Source organism: Rhinatrema bivittatum, chromosome 2 (genome assembly GCF_901001135.1).
Source record: "Rhinatrema bivittatum chromosome 2, aRhiBiv1.1, whole genome shotgun sequence".
In the NCBI taxonomy this organism is placed as follows: domain Eukaryota; kingdom Metazoa; phylum Chordata; class Amphibia; order Gymnophiona; family Rhinatrematidae; genus Rhinatrema; species Rhinatrema bivittatum.
This window is the reverse complement of record NC_042616.1, coordinates 69621484-69639233: the sequence shown is the minus strand read 5'-3', so window position 1 is coordinate 69639233 and position 17750 is coordinate 69621484. Positions and strand designations below refer to the sequence as shown.

The 17750-nt window shown below is 48.4% G+C and overlaps 1 protein-coding gene across 2 annotated transcripts in view; it reads right to left on the bottom strand.

The window, feature by feature from the left end:
* Window positions 1–17750, bottom strand: part of GUK1 (guanylate kinase 1) — a 105038-nt gene that overhangs the window by 10693 nt on the left and 76595 nt on the right. For both annotated transcript variants that reach the window (XM_029588294.1, XM_029588295.1), the window contains exons 6-7: window positions 15689–15773; window positions 6385–6470 (exon numbers count right to left, since the gene is read on the bottom strand). In XM_029588294.1, coding sequence (XP_029444154.1) covers window positions 6385–6470; window positions 15689–15773 — 171 coding nt within the window. The remainder of the gene's footprint in view (window positions 1–6384; window positions 6471–15688; window positions 15774–17750) is intronic.

Sequence of the window (17750 nt, the reverse complement as noted above, 5' to 3'; positions counted from 1 at the left end):
CATTTAGGCTGCAGAAGTAGCTACCACACCAAAGCAGGTCCCAGTGGTGGCTGCTGGGGTGGCAGTATTGTTTTGCATGGGCTGGGAGGAAGCAGGAATATCAGAAGCACCTGCTGGGAGCCAAAGGGCACAGCAGCTTTGCCTCCGTTATAGCTAGAAGGAGATCAGCATCAGCTTCTGCCCGACTGGGCCTGGGAAGAAGCAGCAATGGGCTAGCGGAGCAAACTAGTGAGCAGAGCAAAGTGAGGGGAGAGGCAACAGAGGGAGACAAGAGGATAAAAGGGGAGGAGGAGAAAAGGAGAGAAAGGGAAAAGGAGAGAAAGTGGATAAGAAGGGTAGATTGGGAGGAAAAAGTATAAGGAAGATGTATAAGGGCCCAACTATTTCTCCATCCCACCTCGGCTCACTCCCTGGGAAAGCAGCTCCTTTTCCTCCCTGCCTATAGGGCACTACTGGCTCCCCAGGCTGGGGTGGCTATTTCTGCAGGGAAAGGTAAGGGGTGGGCTGGAGAGCATGTAGCAGGGATTGGATTGGGGGAGGCAGGGAGAGAGAGACTGGTAAGGCTGGACTGTGGGGAGGGAGAAAGGGTAGAGAGGATAGGAAAATTATGTTTCTTACCTGATAATTTTCGTTCCTGTAGTACCAAGGATCAGTCCAGACTGCTGGGTTATGCCTCCCCTCCAGCAGATGGAGTCAGAGAGAAAACTGAAAGCACCTCCCAGATATACTGGTGTGCCACCTGCTATCCTTCAGTATAAAGTATAACAAAGCAGAAGATAGGAAAAACCAAATCCTCCGCCAACTTAGCCACTAAGGAAAAACATGGCAACTGTCTAGATCAAGTAGTAAAACTCACCCATGCCAAAAACCTGGCAAACATCAACGTAACTTCAAAAAGGCACCACCCTCTAAAAGCAAAGAAAAAGGGATAGGTACCTACCTTGTTGAAATATCGAAAAGCTATGTATAGAAACTGGTTATTGGAGCGGACTCTCCTGACACTCAACATCGGGCGGGCGTCTGGACTGATCCTTGGTACTACAGGAACGAAAATTATCAGGTAAGAAACATAATTTTCCTTTCCCTGTACGTACCAGGATCAGTCCAGACTGCTGGGATGTACCCAAGCCGCCTTAATTGGGGTGGGACCCAGAGAGTCCCGCTCGAATGACACTGCTGCCAAAAGGATCAGCTGATGCTCCCCTAACATCAATCCGATAATGACGAGCGAAGGTATGCAACGACTTCCACGTGGCTGCTCTGCAAATCTCCTGGCTAGAAACTAAACGACTTTCTGCCCAGGAAGTTGCTTGAGAACGCAGTGAGTGTGCCTTAAGCCCCTCAGGAACAGACTTACCACAGCCAATGTACGTGGATGCGATCGAACTTTTCAACCAACGAGCAATAGTTGCTTTTGATGCCTGTAGGCCCTTCTTGGGCCCCTGCCATAGGACAAACAAAGGATCCGACCGTCTGAATGCATTAGTGACCTCCAAATATCGCATGATCACTCGCCGCACATCTAGACGCTTCAAATCGGAACCGTGCGAAGACTTTAGGTCCGATGCCGAGAAGGAAGGCAATTCCACCGTCTGATGAACATGAAAAGCCGATACCACCTTCGGCAAGAACGAAGGAACCGTACGCAGAGACACGCCGGCATCCGAAATACGTAAGAACGCTTCCCTACAATACGTAAGAACGGTTCCCTACAAGAAAGTGCCTGAAGCTCCGACACCCGACGGGCTGTCGCAATGGCCACTAGGAACACGGTCTTGAGCGTGAGAGGGGCCGAGTTGAGACCTTTGAGCACCAAAGTCAAATTCCAAGAAGGACAAGGGGTCTAAATGGGGGACGCAAGGTCCGAACGCCACGCAAAAATCGAGCTACATCCGGGTAGCACGCGAGAGAGAATTCGTTTACCTTACCCCTCAAACACCCCAGGGCCGCTACCTGAACCCTCAGAGAGCTGTACGCCAAACCCTTTTTCAAGCCCGCCTGCAGGAACGTAAGGATATTCCCTACCGAGGCCCGGCGCGGTGGAACTTTAGCTGCCGCGCACCAGGCGTCAAACACTTTCCACACTCTGGCGTAGGCTAGCGTGGTGGAGGGCCTTCTCGCCCGCAGTAGGGTGGAAATGACAGGCTCTGAATATCCTTTCCTCCTCAACTGCTTCCTTTCATAAGCCAAGCCGCCAGACAGAAGCGGGCCGCCCGCTCGAAAAATACGGGTCCCTGGCGAAGCAGGCCCTGAAGATGACCCAACCTTAAGGGTCCGTCCCGCGCCAGGTTGACTAGATCCGCGAACCACGGTCTTCTTGGCCACTCCGGGGCCAAAAGAATCACTGGCCCGCGATGGGATTCTATGCGTCTTAACACTTTGCCTATTAGAGGCCACGGGGGAAACACATAGAGGAGGATGCGACGAGGCCATGGAAGCACCAGGGCATCTACCCCCTCCGAACCGCGTTCTCGCCTTCGACTGAAGAAACGCGCTGCCTGTGCATTTTGCCGAGTCGCCATCAGGTCCAGACGCGGAATTCCCCATCGCCGGGTGATGAGACTCATTGCCTCGGCCGAGAGCTCCCACTCTCCGGGATCCAAGTATTGACGACTTAGATAATCCACTTGTACGTTGTTGACGCCCGCTATGTGGGTGGCCGCTATGCGGGAGAGATGACGTTCCGCCCCGGACATTAACAACTACGCTTCATCCGCTACCGGCCGACTTCTCGTGCCGCCTTGGCGATTTATCTACGCTACTGTGGATGCGTTGTCTGACAGAACTCGCACTGCCCGCCCTTGTACCAACGGGAGAAGTTGGCGCAAGGCGAGACATACCGCCCTGGCAATAAATTGTCTGGGATCAACCACCAAGCTAAGCTGGAACGAGCCAGCTCCAGCAGCGGCAATTGGGCGCCGTAATCTCCTGATTTCTGGTCCCAACGGGAGAGGAGAGCGCGCTGTAAAGGACGTATATGAGCAAATGCCCACGGCACCATCTCCAGAGTAGACACCATATGACCAATGACTTGTAAATAATCCCAGGCCGTGGGCAACGGGAGATCTAGTAAGGCCTGCACCTGAAACATCAGGTTCTCTAGTCTCCGCTGAGTGAGGAATACCTTGCCTTCCAAGGTATCGAAACGCGCCCCCAAAAATTCCAACTGTTGACTCGGGACCAACTGGCTCTTCGCAAAGTGGACCACCCAACCTAGCGATTGAAGTTGCTGCACCACCGACTGGACTGCCCGCTTGCACGCCTCCTGCGACTTCGCCCGGATTAGCCAATCGTCCAACTAGGGATGCACCAGAATTCCGTGGCGTCGCAGATAAGCTGCGACAACTATGAGAACCTTGGTGAATACCCTCGGGGCTGTTGCTAGCCCAAACGGAAGGGCGCAAAAACTGGAAGTGCTCTCCCAATACTGTGAATCTTAGGTACCTCTGGTGACGTTCCCTGATCCCGATATGAAGATACGCCTCGGCTAGATCCAAAGAAGCCAAAAATTCTCCCTTGTGGACAGCCGCAATAACAGATCTGAGCGTCTCCATACGAAATCAGGGAACGCGCAAGGCCTCATTCACTCTTTTCAAATCCAAAATTGGGCGAAACGTACCTTCCTTCTTCGGGACCACGAAGGAAATGGAATACCTGCCTGTTCTGGTCTCCTCCGGAGGAACAGGCAATATTGCTCCCAGAGCCCGTAACCTGTGTACCATGTGGGCGATAATCTGCCTCTTTTCCTGAGACCCGCAGGGGGAGATCATAAAAAGATCCCGGAGGGGACGAGCAAACTCCAACTCGTAGCCGTAGCGAACGACGTCGAGGACCCACTGATCCGATGTGACCTTGACCCATTCCTCCCAAAACAGGGACAACCGACCTCCGATGCGGGGAAGGGAGGAATGGGCCTGCGCGCCTTCATTGCGAAGGCTTTCCGGCGGGTAAGTTCTGCAAGGATCCCAGACGCTGTGGACGTCTGCCTCGAAAGGAAGGAGACCAAAGGAATGAGACTTGGGGACCTGCTGTTTCTGCGGGAAAGGGGCCCCCCTTCCCATGCGAAACCAGCGTTGGCCCCGAAATCGGGACCGTACATTTCCAAAAGAATGAAAAGAACGGGGCTTGTCCTCCGGTAACTTGTACACCTTGTTGTCCCCCAAGTCTTTGATGAGCTGATCCAGCTCCTCACCAAACAATAATTTTCCCTTGAAGGGAAAAGAGGCGAGGCGCGATTTTGATGAGGCATCCGCCGACCAACACCTAAGCCACAGCAAACGCCGAGCAGCGACCGCCGATGACATGGTGCGGGCCGAGGTTCTCAACAAATCATACAAGGCATCCGCCGTGTAAACAACCGCCGCTTCCACACAGTTGGCCTGCTCAGCCTCGGCTGGTGGGAGCTCCTGTGTGGTAAGCAATTGTTGAACCCAGCGGAGAGTAGCGCGCTGAACCATACTGCTACATGCCGCTGCTCGGACCCCTAAGGCCGCTATCTCAAAAATGCGCTTTAACAGAACCTCTAACTTTCGGTCTTGGAGATCCTTCAAGGCTACCCCTCCCGTGACAGGAATGGTAGTATGCTTAACCACAGCAGTCACTGCCGAATCCACGGAAGGGACCTTAAAAATATCCAAAGAATCCGCTGGCAGGGGATACAACTTATTCATTGCCCTGCTTACACGCAGGGATGCCTCCGGCACTTCCCATTCTTTGGACACGATCTGTAAGACCTTGGCATGTAAAGGAAAAGTCTGCGGGGGGGCCCTTAGACCTGCCATAGCTATGTCCCCTGTGGAAGTGTCAGTGTCCTGCTGCGGCGCTGGGATTTCTAACTCCATCAAAACATGAAGGATTAAAAAGTTAAGTTCATCTTTGCCAAAGAGGCGCAGAATCTGGGGGTCATCGCCTTTGAGCGCTCCCTGAGCGTCAGAGACCTCTGTCCCTGTGCCATCCGGAGACCATGTGCCATCCGGAGACCCCTGGGTAAAATCCGGAGCTCCCGGACCTCCCTTTCCCCCTAGGGAATAAATTCTAGCAGCATCCGAACCCCCCACTTTGTCCTGAGACCCAGACCGGCCTTGCTCAGGGGAACTCTGGGGACCGTAGGGGGAGGGGGTTCATCCGGCTCCCAGCCTGCCTCCGCGTCTAAAAACGCCTGATGCATTAACAAGACAAATTGGGAAGAAAAAGGCACTTTCCTTTTGTTGGATCCCCCCGCGGGCTGGTCCCGAGGGGGAGGGGCTCGAGGAGCCTCCAAATCCGACTCACGGCACGGGCTTAGGGCAGGAGGAGAGTTAAAAGAAAAATCCTCCTCCTCCGATGCCGAATCAGCAGGCTGCCGCGCGGTCAAAATGGCCGCCGGCTCCCTAACAGTGGGAGGCGGGGCTAAGGACCGCGCGGCTGCCAGCCTGCCTAATCGCTCCGAGGAAGGACGAGAAGCCGTGCTGTGGGCTGCGCTCGGCCCCCGGGAGGGTCCCTCGCCCCCGGGAATGCAGTGGGAGCAGAGACCCTCCCTGGAGAGTCGCGCCCCCGTCTTGCCACAGGCCGTGCAGGCCGAAGATCGGGGCATCCTGAAGCTGCAGAAAAGGGCGCCCAAAAGTAAGTAGCTGGGTCTGGGAGCAGTAAATTCGCGCCAAAAAAGCTGTCGCTGCGACTGGCAAATTCGCTGGGTGAAGAAACCTCACCCCCTCCGGAGTCCCCGGTCAGCGCGGCAGGCTAGGGCTACAACGGACCGCAGCCTGTTTCCAACAGGGCTTACGGGTCCTTAATCTTTAATTCTAAATTTAATTAACTTTTTTTTTTTTTTTTACAAATAAACAAGGCCCTCTTCAGGTTAAAACACCTGGAATGAAGCAGAGATAGATGGGGGAGGGTGACCGGACCACCGGTAGGCTTTCCCCCGGACCAAAAGGGACACAACACCGGGAAAAAGAATGAGAGCAATGCTCTCACAGCCTGCCTCTATGCTGCAGTGAATAACACGCTGCGCTGAACCAGAAAAAGGGACAAGAAACGAAATAAACCAAAACTCTTTTTTTTTTTTTTTTTTTTGTAAACTAGTTAGAGAACCAACTAATTGATCTAGACAGTATAACTAACAAGTAATAATTAGTAAATGACACCTGAAAGATTTTTTGTCAGGATAGACAGGACCGCAGGTTATGTCTCTCAATCTGCTGGAGTCAGAGGAAATACTGAAGGATAGCAGGTGGCACACCAGTATATCTGGGAGGTGCTTTCAGTTTTCTCTCTGACTCCATCTGCTGGAGGGGAGGCATAACCCAGCAGTCTGGACTGATCCTGGTACGTACAGGGAAAGAAAGATCAATAAAAGCAGAACAGTGGCATATAACCTGAAATGAAAACGTTAAAACTCCTTACCCCCTGAAGGACCCTCATCAGATTGGAGTATGCTTCTTCTAAGACATCATTAATGATGATTGAGTCAAAGAGGCCTGGCTCTTTACCTATCAAATTAAAATAGAAAAAGGATTCATGATACAAGTGAAATATATGCAGATGAAATAAGGTCAGTTTGCATGTAAGAACAAACCTCTCCTCAAAACGTGCGCGCTGACCTCAGCTAGTACAGCATGCGGCAGATGTAAAGACTGACCACAGGGGAGCACAACTTTACTAAAGTGGGTTTGGAAAAAAGCACAACTGTTTTGGCAGCACAAAACCCTAGGAAAAAAAATCTTAACACTCAGCAAAAAAACAAAGGTGATACTAGAAAATCTAGCAAGCTACTAAAAACTTGCTATCATATTGATTATCATATTATCACTAATATGATAAAAAGCCAGGCATTCCTAATATTATGTAATTCAGCACATATATGATAAGATCCCAACTAGTCACTTCTCCCAGTAAGTTTTTTTTTTTCTGCTTGCACTGTAGCAAAGTATAAAAATGTATTTAGACAGAAAACATGGAATTGAGACAGTCCAAGAGAGAATGCTCTAGAAGCATCTGTGAAACTATTGTTCTGGTTTTCAGGGGTCAGTGTGGTTTACTGTGCAATATTTAACAGCAGGTAACAAGTAATGAAATAAATCCTGTACCAATTACAAAGTTTTTATTTGAACTGTTGAGATCCTTTGAGCAAACCCTGGGCGCCGCAGTATTTGCAAGAATTCAGAATTACTTTTAAGCATACGTAGGTTTAGTGCCCCTAGGTGATAGCACAAAATCGCACCCTAGGAGTGCGGGGAGGGGGTGATGCCATTCATAACTCTACCTAAATGGTTACTTTCAGGAGTATAGGGATTAACGTAAACAATATCAAACCTTTTTTTTTCAGAGTAACATTTTTAATCAATTATGTGCTTATCATTTATATAGCTTAAGAAATTTCAGAAATTTGCTGTACATAGAAAGGGTGATGGATGCAAGGAACTGCCTCCCAGGGGAGAGGGTGGAGGCAAAGGCACCATTGGAATTCAAGACAATTCCTAATGGTGGGGAAGCGAGGAAAAAGCTGTAGATTGAACAGGGTCTACAACATTAAAGGAGAAAGGAAAAACGGTTGTTCGATAAACCTTGTGATATTCATTTTCTGGCACTTCTCTAAGCTGCTTCTTGCCATACGTACACTGCAAATACTTTACTGAAGCTGGGGAGCAGAGTTTCCTTTCAAAGGATCCCCCATATTATTTTAAAAAAGACAAATACTAGCATATTTTGTTAAATGGTTCAACTGATCGGACGTAATGAAGCACATCTTCCAGAAAATTCCTCAGCACTGGTGTAACCGATCACCTTCAAAAGCACACACCAGGTGAATTGGCGCCACTTGGGTTAAACTGTACTGATTCATATGATAACAGGATAAATTCAGTAATTGTTGTTAGTTCTCTCTGCTGGGTAGTGCATTTCAGAGCAAAGATCCAACCATGGACACCAAAGAGCTATCAAACTCCAGGACAAAGTTCTGGAAAGGCACAGACTGAGGATGGATATAAAAGTCCTTGAATATCCCTCAGAACACGGTCAAGATAATTATTAAGAAGTGAAAGGTGCATGGAACCACAGAGACCCTGTCTAGATCAGGCTGTTCCGCCGTCCATCAGACGGAGACTGAGAATAATAGGTTTGCTGATGTCATTTCTTATATGTAACCAAGTTGTGCTGAAAACAGTGTACTTTAAAAAATATAACCATCATACAGCAGAGGACATTAACTGCACACTATACAAGTGTGCGTCATAACTTTCACATGCATCAATGATTATAAATCATAGGTCATATGAAAAAACTTCTTGCTGCAATATTTTAGAATACAGATAACAGAACTTCTCTCTTTGTGAAGTATCCTCTGAAATCTCTAGAGAAAACCTTTTGGCCCGACACTGCTCAGTATTTCAAAATTAAACTTAATTCTTAGAAGGATGATATTGGCATCTTCATATATATCCTGAGCAGAATATAAAGGAGGACGTCAACATCATCCCTGGGCAGTGTTAGGCTGAAAAGCTTGCACCAAAGATTTCAGAGGATACTTCACAAGAGATAAGTTCTTTTATCCGCATTGTAATAATTATAACAAAAATGTTTTTCGTATGAACTATGATTAGAATCACTGAAGCATGTAAAACACATCAGCACACACAGCATGCAGTCAGCAGCCTCTGCTGTATGATGGTCATATATATATATTTTTTTTTAAAGTAGAGTGTTTTCAGCACAATTTAGAGTGAATTACTTTGGGTTTTGTTAGAATACTTTTTCACTCTCATGGTTCGTTATTTTTATAATATTCCTTACAATGCATCCATGCTGACCTCCGCCTGCCAGTATTATCTGTAACAAGCTAACTGTGGACAACATCCATTTTAACCATATTCATTATAACTTTAAAAACCAGAGGGCTTCCAAGAAAATAAAGCTACTATGAAGCAGGAAAATAAAAGAATTATACCACAAAATACTCATCTGCTCTGACGAAACCACTGCATAGGCAAGTAACAATACAAAGTTTAATGAAAGGTTTCCTACTTTGGCAGCAGAGGGAGGATTCTGGACTGAACTGCCTGGACTCAAGGAAAGGAAATAATCAGGCAAGAGGTAATTGCTCCTACATCCAGTCAGACCAGTCCAGACAAATGGAAAATACCAAAGCTTCTCTTAAATAAGGAGGAATATTGCCAAACCTGCTCTTAAGGCCTTGGAAATGACAGAGAACTCCTCCCTGATGCTTACAATTCAAGAATAAATGCATTGAAAAGGTCTGCAAAGAAGACCAAGACATTGCCATTTAAACCTCCAGAGGAGAGACCAACCTCAGCTCTGTCCATGAGAAACAGATGCTCTCGTGAATTGTACCCCAACCTTTCAGGTAAAGGAACACAGGAGTCTACCTAGGCTTCAGTAATAACCTCCATAATCCAACACGCTATCAAAGCTTTAGAAGCTGTCACATCTTGTTGTACCACCATACAGAACAAACAGATGAGCTGACTTTAGAAGGATTAGAAACTTGAGACATGTTAGGAGAATCCTCTTCTCATCTAAGGCAAGAGGCAGCCTAGATTCCAACATTCACCAAAGGAAAGCAAACAGACTGATTCTTATGTTCTAAAGGAAAATGACTTTCAGTAGAAAAGAAGGCACTGCATGAAATCTGACCATATCTTTTTTTTTTTCCAAATCAACATCAGGTACAACTCAAAATTCTTCAATATCCAACCCATGTCTTGCAAACTAAGGTACTTGCTGGGTAGTCACAGTATTCCCCGTGAGCTGACTTCACCCTTACCAGCCAGATGTCCGAAGGAGGACGTCCCTTCTTTGTGCAGTGCTGCTGCCACCACCACCACCTTCAAAAAAGAACCTAGGAGCTGTGACCAACTTGAAGAGCAGGGTCTGAAACTCAAAATGCACTGCAAAACAAAAAGGTAACACCGATGAACTATCCCTACGGGAATGAAAAGAAAAAACCTCTATCAGATCCAAGGAGGTCAGGAATTTCTTTCGCATCACCATAATTAAGGACTTCAATGTTGCCAGCCATAATTAAGGACTTCAATGTTGCAAAACCAGAGTGGGAGGACAGGACTCCTTCTTGGGATCATAAGAAATGAAATGACAATTGAGGCCCCACTGGTCTCTTAGGACCAGTACTACCACTTTCAGGTCTAGGACATTCCTAGTATCTCTTACAGCTAGTCGCTTTCAAGCAAATAGCCAGGGTAAAAAATAAAATGGGCCCGAAACAGACCAGGAGAATTCTAAGACATATCTATCTCATATGATTTCCCAGACCCACTGATCTGATGAAAATTAGGCCCATCTCCAAAGGGTTTGTGAGAAATAGCTACTTATCTCTAGAACTGTAGATAAGGTTCCTGAATCCGGAGAAAAGGTTCCCTACATGACAACGCTTGAAGCTCAGAGATGCGCTGTGCCGAAATGATAGCCACCAGGAAAATCGTCTTAAGTGTCAAGTCTTTCAAGGTGGCCTGTTTCAAAGGCTCAAACGGAAGACCGCACAAGCCACGGAGAACCAGATTCAAACTCCAAGAAGGACACACTGGACAAACTGGAGGGTTCAAATGTTTAGCACCTCTCTGGAAACGTGTTACATCCGGATGAGCCGCCAGGGATGGTCCGTCAATCTTCCCCTGCAAACATCCCAGGGCCGCTACCTGAACCCTGAGAGAACTGCATGCCAAGCCTTTCTTCAGACCCTCCTGTAAGAACACCAGAATATGGACAAATTGAGGCGCACTGCAGGGACACATTCAACCCGCTACACCAGGAATTGAAAGCCTTCCAGACTGGAACATAGGTGAGCAAGGTAGACGTTTATCACACTTGCAGGAGGGTGGAAAAAACGGAAGTTGTATAACCTTTCTTCCTCAACTGCCACCTCTCATAAGCCAAGCCACTAGACAAAAGCGATCCACTTGATCGAAAAATACTGGACTTTGCCGAAGAAGATTCAGTAGATGACTGAGCCGAAGAGGACTGTCCACCGCTAAGTTGATCAGATCTGCAAACCATGGCCACCGTGGCCACTCCAGAGCCATGAAAATGACTGAGCCTGTGTGAGTCTCTATCCTTCGCAAGACCTTGCCCACCACCAGCCAAGGAGGAAAGACGTACAGCAGAATGTCATGAGGCCACGGCAGGACCAAAGCGTCGACACCTTCCGTCCCGTGTTCCCTCCTGCGACTGAAGAACCGAGCCGCCTTCGCATTTCTCAGAGTCGCCATCAGATCCAGGCGAGGAACACCCCACGACGAGTCACGAGATGCATCGCTCCTCGGAAAGTTCCTACTATCTGGGATAGAGATGCTGGCGACTGAGAAAATCCACCTGAACGTTGTCAACCCAGGCTATGTGGATAGTTGCCAGTCGGACCAGATGGCGCTCTGCCCAGAGCATTAGCCGATTGGCTTCCAATGCCACTGGACGACTTCTGGTTCCCCCGACGATTGATGTAAGCCACCACTGTCGCATTGTCAGACAATATTCGCACTGATCGAAGGCTCACCAGGGGAAGGAAACTGCGCAACACCAGACGTACTGCCCTGGTTTCCAAGCAATTTATGGACCATTTCGCCTGCTGCTCTGTCCAACGGGCCCTGTGCTGCCCTCGATTGGCAAACCGCACCCCAGCCAGAAAGGCTGGCGTCTGTCGTCACGACCACCCATTCGGGCTCCTCTAGGTCCATTCCATGCTGCACGTGGGCCAGAACCAACCACCAACGGAGACTGAACCTGGCAGGTTCCAAGAGCAGCAATCGGATTTGGAACTCTTCCGACTTCAGATCCCAACAAGAAAGCAACGCCCTCTGCAAGGGTCTCATATGAGCAAAGGCCCAAGGGACTAATTCTAGAGTAGACGCCATAGAACCAAGCACCTGCAAGTAATCCTAAACCCGGGGTAGCGGTAGAGACAACAGCCGCCGGATCTGCTCTGTTAACTTGTCGATTCGCTCCTGCGTGAGAAAGACCTTGCCGACCGACGTGTCGAACTGAACACTCAAGAAGTTCAGCCCCTGGGATGGGACTAATTGGCTCTTGGCAAAATTGATGACCCAACCAAGGGATTGGAGCCTGGCCCGTACTGATTGAACTGCTGCCCTGCAAAGCTCCTCAGACATTGCACGGATGAGCCAATCATCCAAATAGAAATGAAACAAAATCCCCTCCCGCCTGAGGGCCGCAGCCACTACCACCATCTGTTTGGTGAAGATGTGGGGAGCTGTCGCTAATCCGAATGGGAGTGCCTGAAACTGATAATGCTCACCCAGAATCATGAACCTGAGAAACCACCAATACTGCTCGCGGATCCCTATGTGAAGATACGCTTCCGTCAGGTCTAAAGAAGCCAAATATTCGCCGGAGTGGACGGCCGCAATGACTGAGCGGAGAGTTTCCATGCGAAAGTGGGGTACCCAAAACGCTCTGTTCACTTTCTTCAGATCCAGGATCAGGCGGAAGGAGCCCTCCCATCTTGGGAACCACGAAATATAAGGAGTATCTGTCGGTCCTGCATTCCTCCAGCGGGACCGGGACAATGGCTCCCAGCGCTTTCAACCGGCCCAGGGTTTGAAGCACCGCTGTCTGTTTCGCCCGGCCCCGCAGGGCGACATTAAGAACAGGTCCCTCAATGGCCGTGAAAAATCCAAAGCGTAGCAGTGTTCGATGATGCTTAGAACCCACTGGTCCGACAATCTTGACCCACTCCTCGAAGAAAAGAGGCAGGCATCTGCCTATCACCAGAACAGAGGAGTGGGCCAGGACACCTTCATTGGGAGGACTTGCCCCTGGAAAATCCCTGAGGACCCCCGTCGCGGAGAGGCCTGCGGCTGCGAAAGGAATGAGACCAAGCCTGAGACCTCGTCAACGACTGACGTGAAGTGAAGGCTGGAGCCCTGGTCTGCCGAAACTTGCGCTGTCCCTGGTACCAAGGGCGCACCCACCCAAAGGACCTGAGGTGCTAGGCTTGTTCTCCGATAACTTGTACACCTTATTGTCCCCAAGGGATTTGATGAGAGCTTCCAGATCATCCCCGAACAAGAATTTCCCTTTAAAGGGAAGACTGCCTAGCTGGGTCTTGGAGGAAACATCAGCCAACCTGTTACGGAGCCATAAAAGCCTTCTAGCAGAGACCGCCGAAGCCATAGTGCACGAAGATGCCTGAAGATGATCATATAAGGCATCCATGGTGTAAGCCACAGCCGCCTCCATGCGATCTGCTTGCACGCTTCCGCTGGAGGCAACTTCTGCGCAGTGAGCAACTGCTGCACCCAACGAAGTCGCCCTTTGCATGAGGCTACTGCAGACCGCCACTCAAACGCAAAGCGCACAGACCTCAAAAATCCGCTTGAGAAGGACCTCCAGCTTCCTATCCTGAAGATCCTTAAGAGTGGCAGCCCCTGCTACCAGAATGGTCATCCGCTTAGTGATGGCTAAAAACGGCTGAGTCCACTTTAGGGACCTTAAGGACGGCCAAGGACTCGTCTGGCAGTGGGTAGAGCTTCTCCATGGCTCGACCCACCCGAAGGCTGGCCTCGGGAGCCTCCCATTCTCGGGTCACTATTTCCAGTAGCATCGGATGAAAAGGAAAAGCTTTAGGAGGGGTCCTAAAGCCCCGAGAGAACGGGGTCCCCCTTAGTAGCCTCTGAGCTCAGCTGCAGCGCCTCAATACCGAGCTCCATCAGAAAACGAGGAATTAAATGATCAAGCTCCTCCTTCTGAAACAACCTGAGGACCCACGGGTCATCCCCCCTCAACTAGGGTAGGCTCATCAACATCCCCGCCAATATCTACGAGGAGAGAGTCCAGCGAAGGGGGATCCGGTGGATCAGAAGCCGGTGGACCCGGTGGATCTGTCCTCCCTCTGGAGGAATCGGAACCCCCAGAAAGCCTAGCCACCTTCACAGGCGGAGGCTCCTCAGTCTGCAACTCAGCTTCGGCCTCTAAAAATGCCTTGTGCATTAAAAGCACAAATTTGGAAGAAAAGGGACGCTACCCCTTTAAGCTCCCCCACCCCCTTCCCCCGAGGGAGGGTCAGAGCTTGGAGGAGAGGCAGGCACTGGGAGCCGCTGTCTAACAGAGCTCAAATTCGGTGGGGAGAGAGGAGAAGGAATCTCCCTTCCCCCTGCATCCAGCCCTTCACTGGAGCGTGGTGGACGCAAAATGGCCACCGTTACCACGTTAGACGGGTACGGGGTAGGCCAAGGCCAGCAGAGGTGCAAATTCCTCCCTGTGCTCTGGGAGCGCACCGAAAACGACCCGCTGCTGCTCCCCGACGGTTCCTCCACTCCCGGGAGGCACCGTGTACAAAGGCCATCGCAGGAGAGCCGCGCCACCGGCTCCCTGCATGCCGAGCACGGCGAACCCCGCAGCATGCCCATGGAGAGGGAGCGAGCATGAGGCCAATAAAAGCGGAGAAAATTGCCCTTCTGGAGCCCCGAGAAACCTGTGCGCACGGTAACAAAACAAGTTTTTTGTTTTTGTTTTTTTTAATGCTGACACGCAACCACCCAGGGGAAAAAATGCCCCATGGCACTTAATCGCGGCATAGGCAGCCCCCCCGAGGAATTATGCCGTCTCAGGGTGCAAGGGGGAGGGACCGGCCCACCGGTTAATCCCCCTACTCACCAGCAGAAGAAGCGGCTCTGGGAAAACGGCTAACGGGGTAACTAACCCCAGCCGTGCCTCAACCAAGGCAGCAGCTTCGGGAGGACCGACTGTCACCTCCAGAAAGAAAGCTACCTTTTTTTTTTTTTTTAAATAGCTTGCTTTAGCCACTGGTAGAAAGTAAACTCCTCTAGGTCTTACTATTCCTGGCTTGCTTCGCTTTCTTTTTTTTTTTTTCAATGGATCACGCTGCAGGTTCTGTCACTCTCATCTGCTGGAGTCAGAGAAATACTGAAGGATCGCAGGTGGCACATCAGGGTAAGAGGGGGTGCCTTTCAGTTTTTTCTCTGATTCCATCTGCTGGAAGGGAGACACAGTCCAATGGTCTGGACTGATCCTGGTACATACAGGGAATTGATTTTTGGAAAAAAGTAGCATGATCATATCACTCCTTTCATGCATGATTTACACTGACTTCCTATAACTTTATGCTTTCAATTTAAAACAGGATTTCTAACTTTTTAAAGTGTTATGCTTGGGTATTCCCTTCTACCTCATCCGTTTTATTACACTCAGGTCCTCTCAACAGGAAATGCTCGTCTTACTTTGCCTAGGGATATTAGGTTATTAGAAATGACCGAAGAAAAAAGGTTTTCTTACCTTGCAGCTAGCCTACAAAATTCTCTACCTTGGCTATTTGACTGGAGAAGGATTACATCAAATTTAGAAAAGCCTTGAAGACTTACCTCTTTGTTAAGACAACTGTTAGTTTATCTTTTATGAATAGTTTATCTCTGATCAGGACCTGTTTTATGGTAATTTTTATCTTATTTTATATTTACTCAGTTTTATTATATTTATGATTACTTTTGTTAATATTTATGATATTTTATTGACTGCCATTTTAAGAATTATCTATGTGATTTTATTTTTTAATTTGCAAATTTTATTATGTTCGTTTTGATTTACTTTTATAAAATATTTTAATTAAGCAAATTAATAATAATATCCCAACCCAACAGACTTATCCACTCCAATGCCATACACAACTAGTTTAGATCCTTGAAGTATTGATCAGAGAGATACTCACTGATTTCCATGTCTTTGATAGCAGCATTTAACCTCTTTTGTATACTTTCTTCAGTTTCTGTTTTTCTGTCTCTTAATCTCTTTTCCTAAAATGCACATGGAAACAAACATCTACTCAATTAACCTAGCAACTGAAAAACAAACCGATGTCCTACAAAATTATAACCAGCACTTGGGTTTATATAAGGATAAAGAACTACAGAGAGCTTCACAAGTGGCAAAACTGTGAAATTCATAATTAGGTCACGAGTTGCCCTTGTACACACAGCAAACATCTTGGATTCCAACATAGGAGCCAACTTTTGAAAATGATTGGGAGTTCTGAACTCAACACAAATTACAGTGCCCCCAGCAAAAAATAAAAAAAGAATATACTGCATCATGAACATGACTGACCAGCCTGTATTTAAATGTCCAGAGAGCAGCAGGTAATGTGGACGTGGGGGAAGACTTGGGTGGCCAAAACAAAAGCTAGGGAAGACAAAGTCCCACCAGTCATTCTTCTCCCCACCCCATCTCATCACCACCAATCTCCTCACTCCTGCTCCATTTTCCCCACCCTCACAAACTCTTCCCTTTCTCTCATTCTCCTAATCTCTTCTTTCTCCTCTCCCCATCTTTTTGCTTCTCCTCCTTACTTCTTCTGCACTCTTAATTCTCCCCCTCCTGCATGGACATACTTTTAATGTTATATTTAGGGGGAAGGAGTTTAATACACCTCTTCTTGCTCCATTCCCTACCTGCCCTAAAGCCTGCTCTGATCCACATTTCCCATTGACCTGTCCTTCTCTGTTCCCCTACCCATTCCTTTACTCTACAGCCAGTCCCCTCCTCCCCCATCCTTAGCCATTTTCTCTCCTCTCAGGCTTGGTTCGCCCATCCCTTCACCGATTCCCACTCCTCATCAGCAGTTATAGGCTTCCCTCCATTGGGAGGCTCAGCTCACCTTTCAATTTTTGATAACCCCCACACCCATAGGGCTTGGAACGCTTCCCTGCGCTGCAGTCTGAATCCAGACACGCACACAGACCAGGGTTAGTCCCATGCCTGCAGGGTTCAAATAAGATAATCCACACCACCTGCATATCATGAGCACTAGCAGCTCATGTGCATCTCCCCAGTTACAGGGCCATAGCTGCATGTGGTGCTTCCTGCCCTTGATTTGGAAACCCCAGAAATAAAATTGCTATCTCCTGTGGGGTATAACAGGGAACTGTTTTATTTATACGAACAAAGGGAACAATGTTCACTTGCATTCCCAAACAATTCAAGTCCTGACCGCAGCCTCTCTCAATACTGGAGCTGTCAGTTTTTGAGAGACTTGGAGCCTGATATCACATGCCACCACAACCTCCTTCCCTTCCCCATCCTTCCAGTAAAATATATGATTCACCCTGGTGACTGCATGGCTGGAAGGAAAGGGCCACCTACTAGCAAGTACAGAAATCTTCACCAGACTGCGAATAAACAATGATCCACCCTTTGTGTGTCTTTAGTTTGCGTCTATCCTCCATCTCTGCTTGCACTTGGCTTTTTCTGTTTCCTCTCTGCATTCTCATTCCTTTTAAGGCTTATTTTCTGGTCTTCCTCTCATTTCTTTCTTAATTTGTTATTTTTCTTCTATGTGCATATATCTTTCTGACTCTCCACAGCTCATTATCTTCTCAGTTCCCTCAACTGAAGCCCTGGCCACAGCTCCTCTCAATAACAGAACTGTCAATTTTTTAAAAAGAAATTGCCACGCATGCCACCAAACCTCCTTTCCCTTCCCCATCCTTCCAGTAAAATATCTCATTTACCCCCTGCCCCCACCCATGACACTGCCCAGCTAGCACACATATTTTCACCAAACTATATTCCATCTATCCTCTGTTTCTGCTTGCTCTTGGCTTTTTCTGTTTCTTCTCTGCCTCCTCATTCATTTTCTTTTAAAGCTTATTTGTTGGTCTTCCTCTCTGTTTTATCATTTTTTTTTCCTCTATGTACACCACTTTCTATCCCCAAGCTCATTATCTTCTCTCGCCTCTTCTTATCTCTTCCGACCACCATGATCCCTCTTCTCT